This window comes from Arvicanthis niloticus, chromosome 5 (assembly GCF_011762505.2).
Source record: "Arvicanthis niloticus isolate mArvNil1 chromosome 5, mArvNil1.pat.X, whole genome shotgun sequence".
NCBI lineage: Eukaryota > Metazoa > Chordata > Mammalia > Rodentia > Muridae > Arvicanthis > Arvicanthis niloticus.
Window position 1 is genome coordinate 50,854,592 of NC_047662.1, and position 23,867 is coordinate 50,878,458.

General features: G+C 41.7%; 1 protein-coding gene and 1 long non-coding RNA gene across 2 annotated transcripts in view; one reads left to right on the top strand and one right to left on the bottom strand.

Annotated features, from left to right (window-relative positions):
* Window positions 1-19,595, top strand: part of LOC143442405 (uncharacterized) — a 42,814-nt gene extending 23,219 nt beyond the window's left edge. Inside the window, exon 2 of the long non-coding RNA XR_013110571.1 lies at window positions 19,316-19,595. This is a non-coding gene — a long non-coding RNA (uncharacterized LOC143442405). The remainder of the gene's footprint in view (window positions 1-19,315) is intronic.
* Ror1 (receptor tyrosine kinase like orphan receptor 1) overlaps window positions 2,122-23,867 on the bottom strand; it is a 348,352-nt gene continuing 326,606 nt past the window's right edge. The window contains exons 8-9 of the mRNA XM_034504011.2: window positions 19,263-19,474; window positions 2,122-6,112 (exon numbers count right to left, since the gene is read on the bottom strand). Of these exons, the coding sequence (XP_034359902.1) occupies window positions 4,685-6,112; window positions 19,263-19,474 (1,640 nt within the window). The 3' untranslated portion in view covers window positions 2,122-4,684. The remainder of the gene's footprint in view (window positions 6,113-19,262; window positions 19,475-23,867) is intronic.

The following is a 23,867-nucleotide window of genomic DNA, read 5'->3' on the forward strand; positions in this document are numbered from 1 at the left end:
CATCAGTTTAGAAGTCTAAAAAACTGTACTAAAAAAATGACTTCTATGAGCTTGATCATATGAAGGGAAACACATTTAGCCAGGATCCAAGAAGATGAGCACTTTCTTCTTCCCTTCCTCCCTCTCTCCCTCCCTCTGTTCCTCCCTTTCTCCCTCTCTCCCTTTCTCCTGCCCTCCCACCCTCCCTAGATCGATCTCTCCCTCCTTCTTGCCTAAGTGCAAGAAGTGCAGAAGATGCAGAGCCTCTTAGGACTTTCAGGCTGCCTTCAGTCATAGACCTATAGCCAGTGCTGTATTTATTTCTTTGAAAAATGTATTTATCTTTATTACTGTGTGGGGCGGCACATGCCATGGCACATATGAGGTGGTAAAAGAGACTTTGTCGAGGCCATTCCTTTCTTCCACCTTTACATTGATTCCAGGGGACAGACAAAGGCTGCCAGGCTTTCAAGACAAGAGCCATGGCTTCTGAGCCATCTTACTGGCTCATTATTCATTTTCTATTCAAGTGAATAACTACAGAAAAATATAATTTTGGGGAGGGTTATTAGTGATCTTACCCCTAACTTCCCAAATTCTAGGCAATCGCTTTACCAACTGAGCTATATAGCCCTAGCTTCAGAAAAATGTAACTGATTTTCAACCTTGGTCCTATGGTTTTGAGTGACTACGTTTTCTTGAAGAGGAGTAAGTTCTTGTGTACCGTTACATCATTAAAGGTCAAAAAGCCACGCATCTCCACCCGATTCCTTCCAGTCTTAAAGTTTTAAAGATCAACTTCAATGTCTGTCAGAATCACGTGGAAGATTCTTTTTTGTTTATTTTATATTTATCTATTTGTCAATATAGGATTTCTCTGTGTAGCTCTGGCAGTCCTGGAACTCACTCTGTAGACTAGGCTGGCCTTGAACTCATAGAGATCCACCTGCCTCTGTTGGGATTAAGGTGTGTGCCACCGCCACTCTGCACATGGAAGATTTTTAAAACACAAATTACTTGGGTTCTACTTTTAGAAATGTACCTTTAGTACTTGAGTCAAGGAAGGACTTGATACTTTACATTGCTGACAAGCTCCTGGCTCTCTTGGTAGCTGGCTCTGGAAGGAACATTAAAGTAGCTAAGCATCTTTGAAAGGCACGTAGAGAGAGAGCTCTTGTCCTGTGAGTGTCTAGTGCTTAATAGACTGTGATATGCTGGTGCTGGGAACCTGCATATGTTGGTGGTTAGGAACTAGGGGATCAAGGGACTCAGGGTTGAGGGGAGTCTGGAGAGACAGAAAGAGTAAGGAAGAATGAAGAGCAGAGCCAGGCCTTCAAGTGTGAGGTAGAACCCCATATGGACCTCAGTGTGTTGAGATGTAGTTGCTTTGTGGAGTCTGATGGTTGCCGTGATAACAAGAGCTGTACTTGAAACTGATGGTGAAGGCCCTGACAGTCTTCTTGTGTTTCCCTCTGTGTTAAACATCAAAGATGAACACGCCCTTTCAACTTTCATAACAATACTCATTTTCCTTGACAATGTGTATTCATTGCTGGATGGGGAGATTTTTTGAGGGGGGGCAATTTGGGGTATAGTGATAAATTATGTCAACGAAATGGCTGCATCTCTTTTACCAACATGGTTGGAACCCAAGTTGGACATGATAGGATATGTTCTTTAGAGACCAAATGCATGAGTTTTGTCAAGTTCATATGGAAACTTCAAGACAGAAAATAATACAAATTAAGTCCTATTTCCAATTGTTTACATTCCATTATAAATATATCATTTTGATTTTAAAAGATCAAAGCTTGCCATCCATTGGCAGATTATACTGCTAGGTTATGAAATCATCAGGATTCTTCTTTGTCCTTTGGTCACTAACAAAACAATGTGCAAATCTGGTTTCTTTTGTAGTCCTGGGGCGTGGACCTAGGGCATCATAAATGCTAGCCTAGTGCTGTATATCACTGAGCTGTATCCACAGCCCTGCGAGTTTATCTTTAAAATTTTACTTAAAGTATCATTTAATTGAAGTAAGACAAAAATAAGAATTGTGATTCCTCTTTCTAAGAAATGTCAATCATTAGAAATAATGGGAAGATTTCCAAATGTTCCTGTGACACCAATATTCAGGACATATTTTAGAGTAAACATTTTAATAAACAGCAGCATAAAATAATCAGTGTTTAATATCATCTCTGGTGGTGAAATACAAATGCATATATCCTCAATATAAAATAGTGTGTTGGTCATTACAAGTCCATGCTTGTCTCTTTGGAATGCCCACAAGAACAAATCAAACATTAAGCGATACAGTGATTAAATGCATGCAGTGAGGCTAAAGAAAAATGTGGCAATGTGAGCTACCTGAACATTGTCATTACATAGGTGAAGAAAATCTACACTGAGTTAAAAGTAAGTAAAGGAAATAAGAAAAACAGACCAGGTATAAAAATGCAGATATATTTTCACTTCCGTGATACCAACCATTAACAGTTTTGTGCGGAGGAAAAAAAACTGACAGTAAAATCACCTTACCAAAAAAAAAAAACATTGTCAACAAAGGGAAAGAGATTTTTGTTCAGCTTGTGGAGAAGGGTACCTTTTAGTACAAAAGAGGCTGCGTGCGGCAGCAACCACAGTGCTGTTTTAATACAATATAACAAGTGGTTTTGAGATTCAGTTTGCTCACCTTAATGGCTTCAGTTATTATAAAAAGGCTTAAAAATAAATGTTATAGTTCTTTATAAAAAACTAAGTTGAATTTATTTATTTATTTTTTAACCATAAAAATGACTTTCCAGAGAAGGTATCTTACTGGCTCATGGAATGCTAGTCCCCCTTTAAGGGACTCCTTGAAAACTCAGATTCACTGAGACTGTGTTTACTAAAAATAAATATTCTTGGAAAACAATTGATTGTCATATGATATATAGAATTGTGGTTTGAGGCGTCATCACTAAACAGTTGCATAGCAACAAAAGGATACAAATCTTCTCCTCTACTCCACTTGAAGAAATGTTACATAGAATCAGCTTATTCGCGCCACAAAATAGGTCTAAATTTATTGCTCAGTAAATCTGAATATAGCCAACTCTTTTGAGTTCACAGTACCTATAAGTTCATGCTTGCTTGGTAAAACGTAGGCACGTTTTGGTAGGCAGATTTCCTTTATCCCTTATGTAAATTCTACCTTTAAAAGCAGAAACATCAGGATCTTCCTAACTCTTAAATTCCCCTCATGAAATATTTCTAGCATTTATTGTGCATCTTATACGTCTCTATAGCTTTAAAATAAAAGCAAGACTTGCTGACTTTTTTTTTTCTTAGAATAAAGGAGTTATTTTTTTTTAACAAAAGAAAAATCAAATAAAAAAATTCCTTTCTATGTAGAACTTGAATCTCACAAGGATTCTAAACATGGTAAAAGGTGGTTGGCAAATAAATGCCAGGATGGGCACACTTGATGTCACCCCTTGAGGAAGGCAAGAAGGACCAAATTGCTTGTTTGCCAAGTTAAGGAATTTGGAGTTTTGTAACCTTTGTGTGAACTCAGCATGTTTTTAGACATCTGCTTTGCGAAATAGGGTGTTTTGTCTTTGGATTTCAGCTAGCTCTATGAATACAATGTTACAATTCTTAGTGCCGGAATATAATTGGTGAACATCTCCAGGAAAAGCACTGAGAGTTTAAATTTACTAGCCTCTGGTACCATCACAGGGTCTCCTCCTGCTCATTGTCTGCTGATAGTAAGCACTTCTGAGACCTGGGCCAGCCTGTAAACAAGCCACAAGGCATGCGTGTGGTTATGCTTGTCTCTAGCATCACACTGTTTGCAGCAAGAATGATCCAGGGATGCTCCTATAGAGGCCGACTAAAAGAGCAGCGAAGCAATCCTTGTTCTTCTTCAATGGCTACTGATCCAGGCTGAGGGACCATTTTCCTGACTGTGCCTCCTTGGGTGCCCCATTCCTAAAGCAATAACCTAAATGGTAATCCACGACCATTTCCAGCATCCAAATCCACCTTTTCTAGGACCTGTGTAAACATATTGTAGAAAAGGGGACTGTGGCAAAGGCCTTCGTGAGAAGAGGAAGGTCACACAGAGATGCTCTACACCATCTCGGAGAAACCTGGCTACTGAGAGGACATCTGTGAACATGACTCATCTGGATGGCTCATTTCTATGAGATTTAAAATGTAGCCTAAAGTTCCCTCTGTGGTACTAAACACTACTTCCATTCAAACATGCCTAGAGTCTAAGCTGAATCAACATAGTTTCTGAACATCTGTCCTGAAGTAGAGACAGCAGGTAGACAAATGCTACAGTATGTACATTTTGGGGGTAGATCAGTCATGGTGACCAAAGGCAACACACAGAGAGAGCACCATTGGACTTTCTTTTTTGGTTAGCTATTTAATTACTATGTTCTGTTCCTCTTCATTGGCTTTGCAGTTTTCAGTCCTTGAAATAAATGGTTTGTTCCCGACAACATATCCTACACCCTGATGGAGCGTAAATCCCACAATGCATTAGTTTTTCTGGCTGGTGTCTTTCCCGTAAGACACAGTTAAAACTTCACAGAAGATACTGGTTGCAATGTCTGCTAAATGAGAACCTTCAATAAAAACATTTGAATATAAATCTTTTCTGCCACCTTCTAGTTTTTCCGGGATAGTGTATTTACAAAAGTCACACATTTTACACTTCTGCAGAAATCATAGATTCGGTGTGCCCATGGATATTGGAGTCCCCAAGCAAAGATGGTTGCTTTGAGTCTATTTTGTAGGGTTTTTGAGATTTGTTGCCAAAAACAGTGATACCCATTCCACCAGGGTGATTTGGAATTGACATGTGGGGTAGCAAAGGAACGTTTGCTTCCTGATTGGATCCTGATGAGGGCAAGCTGGCTACATGGCCAGTGCTGGTCGAGCCACTGGCGCTGCTTGGGGACCGACTCTTTGGAGGTGGGCAGTGCTGAATCACCCTGGGAGGCCCTGCAGGCTGGTAGTGGGCAGCTGGGAAGGCTGCATATCCAGGAGGTATTGGGTATCCGTTGATGGGGATGAAGCGCTGGTTCTGAGGTATTGCTGGGCCAATGAAACCAGCGATTTGACCCTGTGGTGTAATCCCCTGGCTCGGGAACATGTAATTGGGAAATCGGGGATTGCTGAGGTTACTCACAGGGCTGGCACTGAGGGAGGTGGTCTGCGTGGTGGCGTTTCCACCCGAGGGGGTGGTAGAGCTGGTGTGACTAGAGAGGCCCTCCCAGGATCGAAGCCGGACGTGGATGTCTTTAAAGCGTGGTCTCCTGGAAGGAATCTCATTCCAGCACTCAGTCATGAGGCTGTACATTCGCGGTGGGCAGTCTTCAGAACATGGTAAGAGCTGTCGTTTCCGCACCATTTCAATCACTTCCTGATTACTAAACCCATAATATGGCTGGAGTCCAAAGCTAAAAATCTCCCACAACACAACCCCGAAAGACCAGATATCGGAATCAGAGGAGAATTTGCCGTACATGATGGCCTCAGGGGGCATCCAGCGGATGGGCAGTGAAGACTTACTTTGCACCCTATAGTAATCAGCAGAGTAAATTTCTCTGGAAAGCCCAAGGTCTGAAATCTTTACATGTAGTTGCTCTCCAATTAAAATGTTGCGAGCTGCAAGGTCCTTGTGTACAAAGAAGTGACTAGACAGGTACTCCATGCCAGCTGCGATCTGAATTGCGATGTGTAAGAAATCTCCATGGTCCAGGCTGGATTTGACCGTCCCGTCTTCATCACTGCTACAGCCGACATCGGAATGTGGGGATCGCATGATGAGGAACTCGTGGAGATCTCCCTGGTTCATATACTCAAAGAGCATACACACAGGTTGTTCCTGGGTGACGGCACCGAGGAGGCATACAATATTGGGATGGTGTAGTTCAGCCATGAGAGAGGCTTCCTGCTGAAATTCTGTCCACTGCTGGGGGTTGTTATAGTCTTTTAAGGTTTTGATAGCCACTAGCTGCGCATGGTCCATGCCTGGGAGGTAGAGATGGCCCTTATAGATTTTTCCAAAGGTACATTCACCCAATTCTTCCATGAAACGCACAGCAGAAAGAGGCAGCTCCTTAGCCTTGCTCTGTAAGAAAGGGAAAGTGTGGGTTAAAACCCTTCTTAAAGCAAGACATACTGGCACTGAAAGGGAGGGGGCATACATCAAAGATGGGCAGATGGGATACTCGTGCTGAAGGTAACGGTATGATGCTTGCCATTCTCTGTGGAACAAAGCTTGTTTATGTAGTCCTGTCCATTATAGGACTGAAAAGACTCTGGTGTCTCCCTGGATACCAGATGGAGTTTAATACCTGTTGAAGAAGCTGGGTATGGTGGCAAAAAACAAACAAACAAACAAACAAAACAAAAAGAAAAAAACCAAAAAACCCCACAACAAAACAAAACAAACAAACAAACAAAAAAAAAAACCAAACCAGAGCAAAAATCTCCAAAGATTAAACAAAGAAGTAAACAGGAAAGGCAGAGAAGGGGACGTAGACCCAGTCCTGGTGGCTTTTACTCGCCATCCTAGCATTCAGAAAGCAGAGGTAGAACTATCAGGAGTTTAATGGGAGCCCGGGCCAAACCCCAGTCTAAACAAAAGCTGGGAATGTCACTCAAGGGTTAAGAGTCTTCATTTGTAAGACCCTAAGTTTAATTCCTAGGCAAAAAAAAAAAAAGGAAAAAGAGAGAGCTTTCTATGTGGAGACATGGGATGGCCTCTAAAACCCTACTGCAAAGCAGCTAAAATGTCATACATGACCTTGGTAGAAAAGAGAGGAAATAGAACTTGTCTGTATTTCTTTGCATATGCAGCAGAAAATTTAGAAAGCTGTTAAAAGGAGACTCAGAACAGCAATGGATCTAAGCAGGAATTTGAAAGAAAGGAAGTGCAGGTAGAGGTTTTCCACCTCACGTTCTTCAATACTTTAACATTTTAGGACTAGATTAAATAACATTAATTAGCAGGGTGGTTAATCTGTCCATCTAATAATCAGGGATTTCTTTCCTGCCATTATAGAATCTAACTACTATTTTGTTTACGTGACCTAGATCAGTGGTTCTAAACCTTCTGACTGCTGCCACCTTTAATAACAGTTCCACAGGTACTGGTGATCCTCGACCATAACATTGCTTTTGCTGTTACTTCATAACTGCAGCTCTGCTACTGTCAATGACTCATCATGTAAATATTTGTGTTTTCTGATGGTCTTAAGTGACTCCTATGAATGGGTCTCTTTACAACCAAAGGGGTGGCTACCCACAGATGGAGAACCACTGATATAACAGGTAGAAAGTAATTAATTTTGCTACTGAGTGGTGTCTCGGTTCCTAAGACCATCAGAAATATATATTTTCCCATGGTCTCCACACACAGGTTAAAAACCATTGGTCTAGATTGTTTCTTTCTGCTTTTTTTTGGTTCAGTTGAATCTAGGGCCTCATGCATGCTAAAAACACACTACCACCTCCCTCCATCCGAAGCCTCTAGGGTGTGATTTGGTGGGAACCGCTGGACTTCCTGTGGGAGAGAAGGTGTGGCCATGGAGAAATACAACCAATTACACTGTCTCTCTTGGCCATAGCATGGGGCGATATGACTTTTTCTGGTACGAGTAACCCAAGCTGAGTCCTTCCTGCGTGACACTGAGAGGAGCATTCCAATGAGAGCTGATGGTAATAAAATAACCCACGGGGATCCAACAGATGCCCTGGCCTCTCCAACAGCACAGTCTGTGTGAATAATTTTTAGAACTGAATAAGATTTCCAGGTCTTGATGATAAGAGAAGGGTATGGGACTGAGCACTAAAATCTCTCTCAGGAAAAATGAGAATCAGGAGGTAAATTAATGGACTATCAGAACCGGAGTGCCCTCTTTACACAGCTTTCAAGTTAACCCATGGCAGACAAAGTGTAATCCAGGGAGTTTTGAACTCAAGCAAAAGCCCTATGTTTTGGAGTTTGCATCTTGGGTCTGCTGTTTTCTACACATACTAACTACTTCCCGAACAGCACTTAACCAATGTTAACTGACTTAACACAGGCCTGCAGGGTTACGCAGTATGTGGCAGCCAATGATAACCTTGATTGCTTTCTGTTGACTTCTCCACAGCCACCCAGAAGTAGATTAAGATTTGTGAATGATTTAGATCCACACACAGCCTTAATTAGTTCTACAGAGTCCTTCTAATTCCCTTTATTATTATTTTTAAAAAACTGTGTTCTAGGCATCTTTTGTCAGACTTTCTCTGTTCTGTTATAGTCATTGAGCTTCTTTTAAAAGTTTTCTTTAAACTGATGTAGAGTTCATTTGCATCTTGAAGGCACCTGAGATGCTGAGTTGCCCTTGACTGCTCCTCTTTCTCAGATGTGTGGGTGGAGGCAGAGATCAGGTGAGGCAGAGAGAAGAGCAGGCCAAATTTCTGGGAAAAGGAAGGAAAAGGGTGACCAGGACCATGGCAATGGCCTGGCCTATCACCCTCCCTACCCCTAACTCTGAAGTCTTTGGAGCTGCCCCTCCCCTTCCCTGAGTTAAGCAAACTCCTTTTCTCTCATTCACCTTTGTAAGAGGTTAGGGTTAGGGTTATTCTGTTATTTTACAGGTGAAGAAGGGCGGGAGAAGACAGAGGGAATGTTCAGGGCAGCCATTCTGAATGAAGCTTTGGCCAGTAAGGCCAGGCAGAAGATGGCCCCAGAGGCTGAGCAGGTCTCTTAGACTTTTTGGGAGCAGGGAACAATGGCCCTGCACTCTAGGGTGCTGTAAACAGTTCTTTCTTCCTATTCACACATACACAAGGCTACATTTGACCCAGCTGTATCTTGTCACATGTCATCAGCACAGGTAAGCTAGGCAGACGTGCAGCTTAGTGTATGTTCTCTAACTTACCCAAGGAAGGGTTTACTAGAGTCACCCAAACCAGCTTCAGGTGTTTGCTCTGGGCAGGAGTAGGGCAGCCCTTGCACTGGCAGACTTCAGCAACACCTTCCTTTTGAACACCTGTGCGGCAGCCAGCCCAGAAAGCCGCCCGAAACACCAACTCGAAGCTTGGTTTCAGGGGAGCCATTTATGCAGTGATTTGCATTTTAAAAAATGCTCAGATTACTTGGTACAAATGAATCTTAACTACAGACCCATTTTCAAATTTTACATAAATCCTAAACTAGTTAAAAAATCATAAAACCCCTTAAAAGAAGCCGTCAGTAGACTGCTTGGAGATGGCAGGAAATTAGCTGTATTGTTAAGGAACAGATGGTTTATATTATACAAACCCTTTAGGCTAAACTTGTTTAGGTCTGGCATATTGTAAATTATATTTTAGTAATGAAAGTGAAATGACCTCGGCTTGACCTCAAGTGGGGTTTGTCTGTTTGAACCAATGCAGTGGAAAACTATGAAAGAAAATGAAGTCATAAAGTTTTGGCAGTTCAATTTTGGCTCATTTCAAGTTAAGGGGTTATAAATCTGTTTAGTTTTTGTTTGACAAGTATTTGTCATACAGGGATGTACAAAATGTAAAGAAGTGTAAAATACACACGAGGCATGGTGCCAAAGTAAACTAAGTACAAAGGCACCCTGGAAAGAACAGGGTCTTGGGCTCCTATCTCTCCATCACTCCCTCCATTAGTTAAATGACAAGATGGGCTGCGTTTATTATATGCTGTAAGGCAATTAAGTACCTTAAAACCGAAACAGGCTTTCAGTTTAAATGTTAACATTTTTACTTCTCAAAGTAAACACACATCTGCCTCAGTTCAGCTTTAAAAATTATATAATTTTTGAAGGAGGGGGAGGGGAGAAGCTGATGCAGAAGTTGATACATTGGCCAGGGTCTGATAGGGCTTCTTCCCCCAGTCATTTATAGAAAGCCACTGGACTAGCATGGAAATGAGCTCTCTGCAGACAAGAAAGAGAAGGGAATTTAAATCTGGTATGTGTCTGGTCTAGGTCTGGCTAAGACACTGATCCTGAGGTCAGGATGATGATGGTGAGTTTTTGACTGAGGGATGAGCAGTAAGTAGGGGTGTCCCTTTCCCTACCCCTTAATGTGTGATATGGAACTGGTAAGCCATGGGCAGAGTTTTAAAACTATTTTTCATATGGAGATGGGCACAGATGGGTAGCAAGCATCATCTCAGTGACTTTATCTTTCTACCTTGGGGAAGGTTCGCCTCAGGTGAGAATCTGGTTGAAATGGTGCTTCAGGCAGGGCGGGTGATGATAGCTTGTTTTCTCTTCCTCCTTTTGCGTAGGTGACTAGATTACCCTAGGAAGTGAGGTAAGAGTCCATGTGGCCCTCTCCATCTATAATATGAAGCTCTATTGAAGACCTTTTACTTCTCTGCACTGGACAGAGCTACAGTGTAATATGGGAGCAAAAGTCAGCCCCCAGCAGAAAGGGGGCTCCATTGTCTACTAATGGACAACTGAAGTTCATATCCACATGTTTACCCTAAAGCTTCTCTCTGCAGCCCCTGCCTTCTTTGTCACTCAGGGCAAAGCCTCTTCTCATGTTTTGATGACCAGGCCAACTGCAACCCCATGGTGTTTTGTTTTAGAAGCAGATTGTACCTAAACACAGGCACTTGCAAGGACAGAGAAGGTTTCCACACCATGTCATTTGTGCTTGCCCATCTTAAGAGAGATGAGATGGTCTCTGGCCCTATCAACATGAGAGGCGTAGTTTTGGTAGTGGGATGTAGGAAGAGGGCATTACCCTCTTTGGCAGCACAGTTTTCTCTGAGATCTGCCTGCCTTGGGGACAGACTCCTTTCTGACTCTCAGGTACCAATCAATCAGCATATCTCTACTATGCAGGCATCAGACCTGCCTGGACAGTGCACCTGTTAGAGCAGTTCTGACCCAGGCAAGGTACAGAAAAAGATGCTTTGAAATGCCAGGTGGAAGAAGTTACTGACCAGTGAATAGCTCCTGGCTTATGTGCTATACTATAATGTATTAATATACCTTGTGGTATTAACGAGATCCGGGGTTCTTGATATAGCTTGAGTTATGCCTTCAATGTAAAGCCAGTTACTTAAAATGCATTTTATTGGCTGGTTACATCTTGCCACATAACTGATCTAATTTACATTAATATACTGACTCTTATGTTAACATAGATTAATTAGTATCTACTAATTAATACTATAATTAGTATCTACTAATACTCTTGAATAGCCAGAGTTTACATGCTGACTTGTGTGTGAGAGGAAACACAATCCTACATTAATGGCATAATCTCAGCCTATAGAAGCCAAATATTGAATCCTTGTCATGTGCTAAACATCAAGAGCATAATAATGGCTGATTATGTATATACACACAAATACATATACAATATACACATATACACACATATACACACATATACACACATATACACATATACAATATACACATATACACATATACACACATACACACATACACACATATACATACACACATACACACATATACACATACACACATATACACATATACACACACACATATATATATATGTTTCTTTATATGTTAGGCTCGGATGCCTGAGTAGTTGGTTAGTAGAGTCTCAGTTCAGCTTTCAGAAGTCCTTTGCCAATTACTCCACCATGCTTCCTTATCTCTCTGTCATAAGTACCTTTTCTAAAACTGGATTCAATCCTTATCATAGTCTTCTAGGGTTCATCCTATGATTTCTCCATTTCATGAATGATACAGTAAGACTTTTTGGCAGTTAGCACAACCCTTACATGATGGAGCAAAAATTCAAATCCAGGTAGGTGTGATCCCAAAGTTTGAACACTTTTCTGGAAAAGGGCTGTGGAATTTTCCCTTGATATCTGAAAGGGTCTCCGTTTTTAAACCATGACAACTACTGGTAGGCGAATGAAATATCCAAAGCTGAAGAATGTTCTGGTCTCTGAGCTCCACCTTATACATTGATGTTCTGTTGATTACTGGGTATGTGAACAGAACTTAGGGATAGCACCTTTGACCAAATGAGCACAAGATCCTGGGAGAACATTTAATGGGAGGTGCCTTAGCACACATACCCAGCTTGCCTTCGGAGCCTTTTCCTGAATGTTTTCTTGGTTCTTAGGTAAACAATGTTAGGTTTGTGAAACAGTTGACTCCACTCGTAAAACAGACATGACTACATTCTAAAAACTCAGATGCCAGCCTTTGGGAAGATTATGAATAGTTTCAAAGACTACGGATGAACTAAGAGGCTTCAGGCTTGTGCAATCAAATTCTAGTGGGAGGTTGAACCCAGACTTTGCCACATTTGATCTGTATCTCCCTGAAAGGGGCCTAACTTTAGCATTGTTTCTTTTCTCTGTAGTGTAACTATCTAATCATGTAAGTATTTGGTGGTGACCAGTATTGATTGTGGGGGAGTTTCTTTATAATGCCATGGTAAAACGTCTTTTCTACACAGAAAAGCAACAAACAGATATCTGTATTTTCTTTTTTAAAAATAGGGATGTGTGTATGTATGTATATACATGCATGCATATGAGTGTAGGTACTTGTATTCAGAAGAGGATGTCTAATCCTCTGGACTGGAGTTGCAGAAAGCTGTGAACTACATAACAAAGGACAAGAAACTGAACTCCTATCTAACTGCAAGAGTAGTACATGCTCCTAACTACCACGCCACCTCTGCAGCTCCTGCTCTTCATCTCCAGTCACTAATTTAATTAGTGATCTCCAGTTACTAATTTTGATACTAGACTAATTACTCTGTGGTCCTATGGGCTCATGTGTATCAACAAATATGAAAATTAAAACAGTGGATGAAAAGAGGAAGTCTCTGGATCCTGGACACACATAGATCTGGGTTGGAGGCTTGCCTTTTCCTGTTGGCTGTGGGACTTGGGAGAATACTAATCTCAAACTTCATTTTTTTTTTTCACCCAAACTAAGACTCAAATGAGAGTTTCTTCCTGAGGAAGTTATGCAAAGTCTGTGGAGATACCATAGCCACTCACACCTCAGTGATGAAGTACACCAGTCAGGCCTTTCAGGATCCCTGTTGATGCAGCTCATTTCTTTGAAGAAGTTTCTGAATGGGGCTCTCCAACTGAGATAAGGGGATGGATGCCCTAATGCATTCTGGGAGTGAGGCAGGAATTTATACCACCTGGATGGACACCAGCAAAATTGCAGCTGCCCAAAGAGTTAGGTCTAAGTCTTAACTCTGATTCTCTTGCCTCTATTTCTTCCTAGTTGTGCTGGGGGCCTGCTGAGACCTTTTGTTTTCCTCTAAACCCCTGCTGCCCTATTCAGAGCAGCTGGCTTCAGAAAAGTTTGTAGTTATCACTGGAACCAAAAATAATAGGAATTTCTAGCTGTTTCTACCTTCAAGGTGCCAGAGACATTACCTCAAAGTGTCAGAAACATTCTTCTTAAGTACTATTTTTATCTTTCCTTCACAGGTGAGAAAATAAAGGTTCAGAGAAGTGTTGAGTAAGTGATCTGTTTAAGATCTCATGCCAGTAGATAATGGAGCCAAGATCTGTAATCCAATCTTTCTACCTCTTAAGTCCCAGCTCTTTGAAGACTATCATACTACCTCCTAGCAATACGCTGGGGTTGGGGTGTGTATGAATGTGTGTGTGTTGTGTGTGTGTGTGTGTCTAGAACAGTTGGGCTCAGACGATGGGGACTCTGGGCAGGATGAACCTCAGAACTTGAGATTTATTCTTCCAAGTTGTCGTTTTACAGGCCCACCAGAGAACAGAATGAGACAGAGAAAATAGAAAAGAGATGTTTCCCCCAGGGAAGTGAAGAAGCAACTGAAAGGGAAACAAGAGGAAGGAGACAGGAGAAAAGGCAAGGGGAAAGGATCTTAAATTGTGGTTAAGACTGCCAGATGCTTCTTTGACATTCAAGAGGATGGGGATATGAAGGGGACATGGAGGTGACACTGTATTAAATCACACCATCAGTGGGATCTAGAAGCTGTCTCAATAGGATGGTGAGCTAGGAAAATTTGGGAGACTAGGTGGAGAAGGCTCTTTTCTTAAAAAAAAAAAAAAAAAAAAAGAACACCACCACCAACAACAAAAACAAACAAACAAACATAGTATGTGGGTGTTTACCCTGCAAGCATGTTTGTGTACCATGTGCATGTCTGATGTCCATGGAAGCCAAAAAAAGGCATCAGATGCCCTGGAACTAGAGTCACCAGTAGTTATGAGATGCCATGTGGGTGCTGGGAACTGGAACCAGTTCCTCTGAAGAGCAGCAGGTACTCTTAAGTGCTGAACCATATCTCCTGCCCCTGACTGGGAAAGTTATCAAGAACAGTTTGTTGCTAAATGGTGTGACACCTGGAAAGGACAGGTGTTCAGAAACAGCAGCCAGATCACAGCAGGACTTTGAAGACCTAGCAAAAGAGATGGGTCCAAATATAGACAAAAAAATCTCAGTGCATTCAGTTGATACCTTGGCTGAAGAGGAAAATCAGAAGTGTGGCCTAGAAGTTAAAAAAACAGCAGCTGGCTGCAAGAAACAGGGGTGAACTGGTCTGAGCCCTTCAGCTTCACAAAGCCGGGCAGCTCCGGCTCTTCCATCACTCAGGAGCTGGAGGAGTTTGGCCTTGGAGCTACTTGAACTTGGGCTGCAACCTGCCTAGGCCCACCTCCTCTTGTGCCATTTTAATCTCCCAGCCTCTCCACTGGCCTAACTAACCTGAGTCAGGTAAGGAGGCTGAATGTCTTCTGTCCCCGCCGAGGAACATATTCCACAGACTGTGTCTCTCTCCCTCCTTCCCTCCCTCCCTCCCCCCACCTCCAGTCTCTACACAGAGAGGATAGTCTGTTTTTGAGGATTGAGGGTTTAGGGAAGTAGAGGCAGAGGGAAAGAATCAGAGAGGTCACTTTCTAGGTTCTTCATTTTCTAGAGTACGCTACCAAACCAAAGCACCTAAAGAAAGAAAACAACTAAAACTCTCATAAACTATAACATTCATAAATACAGGAAAAATTTGTTTACTTTGGGCACTGCTTGAAAACACATTAAAAAATTAATCAGCTTAAAATCTTTTGCTGCGGTGGCGGGGGAAGGAAAATGAACAAACCCGGCCCTTTCCCCAGACAGAGCCTACTTTTTTCCCTGAAGAGCTGAGAACATGGTGTAGGGCTAGGAGGCTTCTTAGAGACTCTGTGCCATGGGAGGGTAGCTCCAGGGAGAATGTCCCGTTGCCTCCTGTTTGCCCATGCCTCTGCTAAGCCACCTCTCTGGTGAACTGGGGGCTATCAAGAACCCCCCTTTTTTTCCTGCATCCCACCCTACCTCTCTGGGGCCCAGGTCCACCTCACAGCCAGTCTGTCTACTGGTGCTGCTTACTGGTGTCTTCTGGGAAGGGGGATCGGTTTCTAATCTCCAGAAGTCTCTCCTTAATCCAAACACTGGGGGGGGTGGGGGGGGGATGTCAGTGAGGAAAGATGGAAACAGATAGTTTCCATCTTGAAAGGCATGTTCAGGTGGATAAATAAGAATCTTGGGGGTCTCTGCTTTTTTAATAGGAAAAAGAAAAATTTGAAGAAGGCCAGGACAGGCCAGTATTGATCCCTCAGTCCCCTTTCATCCCTGGTTTCAAATGTCCTCTCTGTTTGGCTCTGCTAGCATGCTTGGTCTCATGGCTTTCCCTTCTTTCTTATGTGTGTCCCTTCCTCTTAGGTTTTTAAAGGCACATGCAATATTTATATGGCAGTGACTTTCAAAGAAGTCTTAGAGATTGACTGTTTGCATTTTGGAATTTTCTTGAAGGAGTACAAAGCCCTTTGTGCTTCACTCAGGAAAGGCACTCACTCGGTAAGACCCAAAACAAACAACTTGGAAACCCAGAGCCAAATCTCTTAGGACAGTAAATGGGAGAAAGATACCATTTATTTTGTTGCTTCTTTTCCCCTCCCCCAGCACAGTCAAGTACTTGAGCCAGCCCTACTTCCTGGCTTGGTCCAGAAGAGTTTGTGAGCCATTTGCTGGCTAAATTCCAAATCCCATATTGGAGACATCCCCACACTGGGAAATTTTGTAAGGAACACATCAAAAATTAGTCAGACACAATGAAAACAACGTCTGCCCCATGGAGTCCATGCCAATATCTCTTACCAATGTCTCTTTGATCATGGAGGGCAGAGAAGGGTTATTACTCTGGCCGCATTCTACATGTTCCTCCTGGGTTACATCACTTTTAACTCTGGCCTCTTCAAGCTTTCTGAGGAGCCAGGGGTGCCTCTGGCTACCCAGCATATGCCAGCCAAGTGTATCCACTGATCATTTCTTCCCACTTTTGTGAATGAATTACTTTGCAAAAACTTTATGTGTTGGTGAAACCAAATGTTTAGAGTTGGAAAACCTAGTCACATTTTTATACCCACAGATTATTGATCCTTTGATGTTGACTGTGATGTTTCATTGTTTTTTGGGTATGTATGTGTCTAGGTTTCCATATTTTTACAATAGCATAATAGTATCTACTTTATGTAATACCTATGAAGATCAAATGTCATGGAAATAAAAACCCCTAGTGTTAGCAATCAGTCACCTCTACAGACAGCTGAAAGGGACCCCCTTCCCCATCCCCACAACAATGTCAGCAATCAGGTATCTTCCTAGCCAGCTCCTGAGGGACCTGGTGAAAACAAGTCACGTTATCACTAGCTGCCCAGAGGTTACACATTGTTGCATGTCCCCTTGTGCGTGTGCCACGACTCGATTAAAAAGTCCTGTTTTCCCTTTCCCCACTCACTCTTCCCTCCTCCCACAAGCAGCCTCTGTCCCACCTTCCTACTTGATAATAAATAATTAATAAATCTCCTACTTGAAACTTGTTGCATGGTATGATTTTGTTGGGATTCATCGCCTAGTTCCATCACTCAGAATATACATTTTGGTAATTTGTATCAATCACTATATACTAACATTTTCTCTTTATGCCATAAAGGCCTCTGAATTCTTTATCTGAAAAACTGTTAATTCAGAGATTCCTGCTTCTTAGAGACTGTGTGTTACAAGCAAGCTTCCACTAAGAATGGATTTAAGGTAATGGGCAAGGTTAATCTACAAAATGGATATATTTATTTTCTGAACAGAAGTCACCTCCTATGGATTCCAGGACAGTAGTCAGGACTGTGTCTGAAGGACAGTGGCTACTCCATGCACTTCCCATTGCAACCAACTAATTGAGTGACACAGAGATGATAGGAAAGAATCTCCCAGAACAATGGCTGCTGCATGGGAATCTTTCTATACAAAAGTACTTTCAAAGCCCACCGTTCCTCTGAGAATGTGCAGCAATACCAGCCCTTCTCTTTCCTTCCTCTTGTAGTAGTATTACCTAAAAATGGAGTATGGCATAACATTAAACACTATAATGCATGCAAACCAGCTAGCCAGAATCCGGGATTTCAAAAGCACTGAACCTCAATTCTCACCACCCTGAGTATACATGACACAAACTGACCTCTAAGGTATTAAACTTATATTTCCTTTTTAAAGTCAGTGGTAGACAGGCTGAGACTCCTACCTTCGGAGAATATGGAGACTGAAGTGGCCACCTGCTGTAACCAGGCAGGACTTCCAGAGAAGGGAGGGGACATCAACCCACCCACCAAACCTTCATCTTGAAATCTGTCCTGCCTACAAGATGCGTAGAAATAAAGATGTAGCAGACACTGATGGAACAGCCAAACCAATGACTTCCCCAACCTGAGACCCATCCCATGTGGGAGAGCCAGCCCCTGACACTAATAATGATACTCGGCTATGCTTGCAGACAGGAGCCTAGCATGGCCGTCTCCCTTCCCCTAACAGGACTGCCTGTTTGGGCATCAGTGGGAGAGGATGTACCTAGTGCTGTACCAATGGATATCCCAGAGCAGGGAGCACAAGGAGGGCTTCCCCTTCTCTGAGGAGAAGGGGAGAGGGTAATTGGGGGAGGGATTTGTAAGGGTGGGACTGGGAGGAATGAAGAGGGCTGCCATCAGGATGTAAAAGTGAATAAATAAATAAATTAATGAAAAAATTAATGAAAAATATTTTGAATAAAGTGGGAAAAGAGCTAAAAATAAGTGGTAGAAATTTATACTTAACTAGTGAGCAGTAGTTTGGCTTAAGAAACAATGTTTGAAAGTAAATTTTTCACATGTAAAGAACCTGAAAACCAACAAATATGACTTTGTAACTGCAAATGTGTTTTGAAGACTTACTTTAAAAAAAAAAAACAAAAAACTTTACAACATGAAGCAAAATAAAATAAATAATATTAGACGCGATAGTCTTTATAATTCTATTATACTTAATAAGCAAAAAGACAAGTTAATTTGAGTGTGAAGACATTAGTTTTTCTAAAAGTTTATTATCAAGGTCAAAAGAATAATGTGGTCCCTAACACAGAGAGGAGCCAATAGTTGTTGCATGCATGGTCCTCTGGAGTTGGAACAAGATGAAAAGCTAATCATTTGGAAGCAAGAACTCTAAACTGTTCAAATGAGCCTCTGCAGAAGGGCCTGGGACTGAGACGCTGGCCTTCCTGAGAGGAAGTGATTTTGGACCACAGTGCAGGATCTAGAATAGCAGCTGCATTCAGAGCAAAGCCAGCAACCCTGGGATGCTCACCAGGACCCTGAGCAGCCTACATTTTGAAAGATGTGTTGAAAAGCAACAAGGGGGTGGGGGGTGTAATGTAGCAGAGAGGGGGAAGGCTCAGGTGGACTATCATAGAACAACTTCAAAGAGGGCCGGGAGGAAAACATTTCTATTAAAAGATGCTTTAAGCAAAGGAAAGTAGATTTAAATTAAGCATTAAAAAGATTTCTTTAAAAAGTCATAGTGAAAAGTACATGACATATAATTTACCATCCTAATCATTCAAAATTATATAGTATAGTATAACAGATTTCTATATTCATTCCATGTACCATAAAACTGGCAAGTTTGTAAACAGTGTTAGATCCCCCTTTTCTTTCACTTTGGTTAAAGAAGCATGGAATTCCCTTCTTTGAATTTGAAAACCAGCTCACACTCTGAGCCCTGTGGGCCTGGCAGAGAGCCCTTCTGGCCAGTTGGCTCCAGTGTAGGGTTGTGGTCTGGCTTGCCCTACACTCCTGAGCTGCCCCTGGCAAAGGCAGAGTTATAGGGTTATTTTCTGTGTTTGCTGAACTCTGCCCGTGCCTCTCTTTTAAGCAGGAGAGTTATAGCAGGTCATTCTCCCCTGACACATGCTACTCATCTTACCTTGGGCTTGTATGCATTCAGCATGGACATCTCCACATTTTGTCCTCTGACAGGTTTTGGCTGCCTTTGGACTGGTGGTGATGAAGACTTCTGGTTATTTCGGCACACACAGATGAAGAAGAAGAGGAAGGCAATAGCCAGGGGAATGGCCACACTTGGCACCAGAATGTACAAGATTTCCATTTTACTCTTCTCTTTGGAATCTTTGGAATCTGGGTGCAGGAAAAAAAAAAGCAAGTGTTATACTGGTTAAAACAAAAAATGTATAATATTACATTGCAAAGTTTAAACGATTTATTCTATGTACACAAATTCACAGTGAGAGAAAAAGAATCTAATACTTGTTATGTTTCGTTTCTATCAAACCCTCAACATAGTTTAAGTGAAGTTTAAAAGTTTAAAGTTCAAAATGTTTGAAACTTGCAGAGGAACATTATGGAGGTTCTGGATGTGTGAGGGGGGGAACCTCTGATGTTGCTCCTCTCCAGCAGCAGCTGACCTGTATTTCTCTCACACCTTAGAAGTTAAATGACACGTGAACCTACTGTGTATATGTGTATATACTGTATATATGAAGCTTTAATGCAGACCACAGGGCTTTTCTCCATTGGCTGTCAGCCCAGATCAAACACGACAGAGTGGTGCTCCTGAGTTTCAAGGTGTCCCTGCCTTGGGGATTAGGGATATGCATGCAGGGCCAGCCCTGAATCTTCCAGGATCAACATGACTGCAGAATCCTGGTCCTGGCCTCAGAGGATGCAGCCTTGAGAATGTGAGGGCCTCTAGGCAGGCTGGGTTCAGTGTCTGGTGAGCTGTGCAACTCAAGCTAATCATTTGGCAATCTGGGTCTCACTTTCTCTCATCTAGAAGAGAAGTAAGTGTTCTGGAGGGTGTCTACAAGTCCCTCCAACACAGAAGTGCTGTATAACTTGACACTTTTTGAAACCCCAGAATTTGTCTTGAATGGTTTCATATGAACCCAGTAACTGCAAGTGCTAACACTTTGAAGTATAATTTTGAAATCTTATACATCCATTTTACTATTGCTTGGCAAAGAATTTAATATATGTAGAAGGATATGAGGTATGCCTTTCTTTTTATTAATTTGAACCTGACCAGTAAAGCCAAAAGCTTTGAGCAGATGTCATCATTAATGAATTATTTGTCTGATAAAATAAACACACGAATTATGGGACGGTAATTAGAGGGGTTACGATACTGGCATACCCTGACCACCAAGATCAGCTGTCTTTCTTTAGCAAAACCTGAAGTGTGAACATTCTGACTGACACAAAATTCAGAGAAGCTTATTTACTCTGTGGAAGAATCAACATGCTTCCATTTGGCTATCCTTCCACTCCTTCAACAAATGTGAGCCACTGTACGCCAAGAACTGGTCTTGAAACTGGGAGTGTAGAATGAATTACTGAATAACTTCTGTGTTTAAAAATCTCACAGTCTTATAAGGAAATAGAGATGATGCTATTATAATAAGTTGTTGTAAATGCAGATGCATAAAATATAAGTAAAATGACAATGGGACCCCAAGAGGGTCCCTTTAAACAAAGAGGTCTCTAGGCACACTCGGGTGATAATAGTCCTTACTCTTCCACTTTCCCTGAGACCCTTTGGTGAGATATCACAGTACTGATCCTTCTTCTCAAATACGTTTAGCATGAAACCTTAGGAAGGAGCCCCTTAAACTGGATTTTGAGAACATTCACTTTGTGTTAACACTCCTGAAAGCTTGGGGAAGGACTTATATCTAGTTATCAAGCACAATGAAAATAGCAGTTTTACTATATTTATTTTTCTACTGGCACAAGTCACGCTTCTTATCACTATTACTATGAACTAAGGACTTTTCAAAATGAACTCATCTCATGGTGACAACCAACTCCATGGGAAAAACAACATGCATATCCCTATTTTTATAATGAAGAATCCGAAGGCCAGAATAGCTAAGCTACTTGCTAGACTGAGGGCATAAGCTGGCAGGTCAGAGGCTGGGTGCCTCCCAATAACGTCTGCTCCATGCCCTCAGATCTAGCATGACCCTGTGCTACCAATGGTGGAATGCTTGATTGTGCGCACCTATGTTGTCATGGTGGGAGCCATGAGGAGAGCCTGCAAGGTAGGGAGTGTGGCAACAAAGTTCTAAGCTCCATACTTTCCACTATGATGTGTAAATAGGAAACTCAGGAACCGCCAAAGCTCACACTAACACTATAATTTTCTCTAATGGCGATTGTGTTTCTATGTCTGGGGATAGGTGAATGGAGGAATATGTACCACAGGGTCTAATGTGAGCATGTGTATACACAGACCATGTACACACAAGTTAGAGGCAATTTGGCAGTGTAAAGGAAGCATATATTTTTAAAGTCAGCTACTTCTGAATACTGTCCTTGTCATCATCTAGGTCAAGTTGAGCCAGCTTAGCCATGCTATGTATATGCCATGATATGTAAAATGAAAAAACAAACAAACAAACAAACAAACAAAAACTACGAATTTTATAGGTTGCAATAAGCATAGTCATATGGAAAGTACCTGTTCTAGTGCCTGTTGCAACTCAAGAGTCTTCCTTTAGAGACAAGGGAATTGTGGGATAAACATTTGGAGCTGGAAAGTCCAAATAACCTTAAGCAAAAAATCACCCTCTCTGATCTCCACCTCTTCCTGTATTAAACAGGTATAATAATAGCTAGTCTTCCAGTCTTATTTGGTTCATGTGAGACTCAAATGGGATCAGGTTCATGAAAGAACCCTGGATAATTGAAAATTGCTATTCGGCTGTTGGATGCTATATTATTAACATTATAGAATTTCTCTGTGTGAGCTGGTGATCCCTGCTGTTATTCTTGGATTTTTCTGTGAAATCATCATGAGCGTAACGATTACAAAAGAACAAGGCTAATTTACTACTAATGCAATGCGAGTTATTTCTCCAGCCCAGAGTTTTAGCAACAAGAGAAAGTAGAGTCTCACCTGTCTGCCAACAAAGGAATCTATTCTACATTCATTCTCTATCAGATTAGGCACGGAAGGAAGGCCTTTTATTGTAAATGGGCGGTCTGGGAAAAATGCTCCTGTGGGCCTGTTGGAGAATAAACTTCAAGAGGCTAAATCCTTTTAACACAGCCAGACTTGGCTCCTCTGCTTACACAGAGGACTCATGGAGAACAGCAGGCAGAGTTTTCTTGCCAAGTGCACCAGTCCCAAGGGACAATAGGTGGTCATGTTGGGAGAGATGGAAGATAGGCTCAGAGAACTCAAGACTTCAAAGTCATTCCTCCCAGATTGCCACTGTATGTATCCTTTTGGTTAGAAGGGGATCTAGTCGCAGCAGCAGCAGCAGCAGCAGCAGCAGCAGCAGCAGCAGCAGCAGCAGCAGCAGCAGCAACAACAACAACAACAAGCCTTAAAAAAAAGATGCTCTACAGAACAGCAATCAGCCTTTGTGAAAAAATTATAAAACTAACTACTATCTGGGCATTATATTAAAAAAATTCTTGTGTGTGTGTGTGTGTGTGTGTGTGTGTGTGTGTGTGTGTGTGTGTGTGTGGTGTATTTGTGCCACAGTGTGCCTTTGGAGTCAGAGAATGGAGAAAATTGGTCCTTAAACCTTATGGGTCCTGAGAATCAAACTCAGGTCTTCATGCTTGATGCTAAGTGCCTTTATCCGTGGATGCATTTCTCCTGGCCCTGTCTGGCCTTTACAATGTAAGCAGTTTCACTCCCCATTTTAACCTGGCACTTTAGCATGACCTCAGTTTACACGCTAAGACCTTAGAGCTAAGGAAGGATAAACGATATTCAAAAGCTAGACAGTAGCAGAGTCCTCTGCCACCAACACTGTCATGCTTCCTAAATGAAGACACAAACAGTTACCCACAGTATCAGATCGGGATGATGGTCATCATTTGGATGCCAAGATTCCCTATCAATGAGGATTCCCATCTAAGGGGATCATACTAAGCACAGACACACACAGCACACTGGAGCGAAAAGGCCATTGCTCTTACTGTTCACTTGATGTACCATATACCTCAACCACACTGCAGAGAAATTGGCTAGACATTAGAATGGTGAAGATTTTGAAAACTTTAGGATAACTTTAAAAATTATATGCACTTGTTACATTATGTAGAGTACTTGAGATTTTTGGAACCAGCAATGTAGGCGAGATCATGTGGTTAATTTCTTTTCTTTTCTTTTCTTTTCCTTTCTTTTCTTCTCTTTCTTTCCTTCTTTCTTTTTCTTTCTTTCTTTTTTAAATTAACAGCTTGGTATCACACACCTGACATGCCTATTTTACTTTTACAATACTATTCAATACTTTGATCAGTAACTAAATATAATAGAGAAAATACCCCCCTTTTATCTAGGTGCTTAAAGCAAGGTAAACATGATTTCTTATTTAAGAGGGACTTTTGTAAGCTGAAATTATCATCTAAAATGGTAATCCTGAGTTAAAACAAAATGCACTATTTTTTTTTTAAACAGTGGGAAGAAATTATGTAGAACCTTAGAATTCAAAGGAAATGAAACGAGTCTTAAAGAGTCATCTGAAAAAGTTGTAAAAATCATAGAAAACAGGAA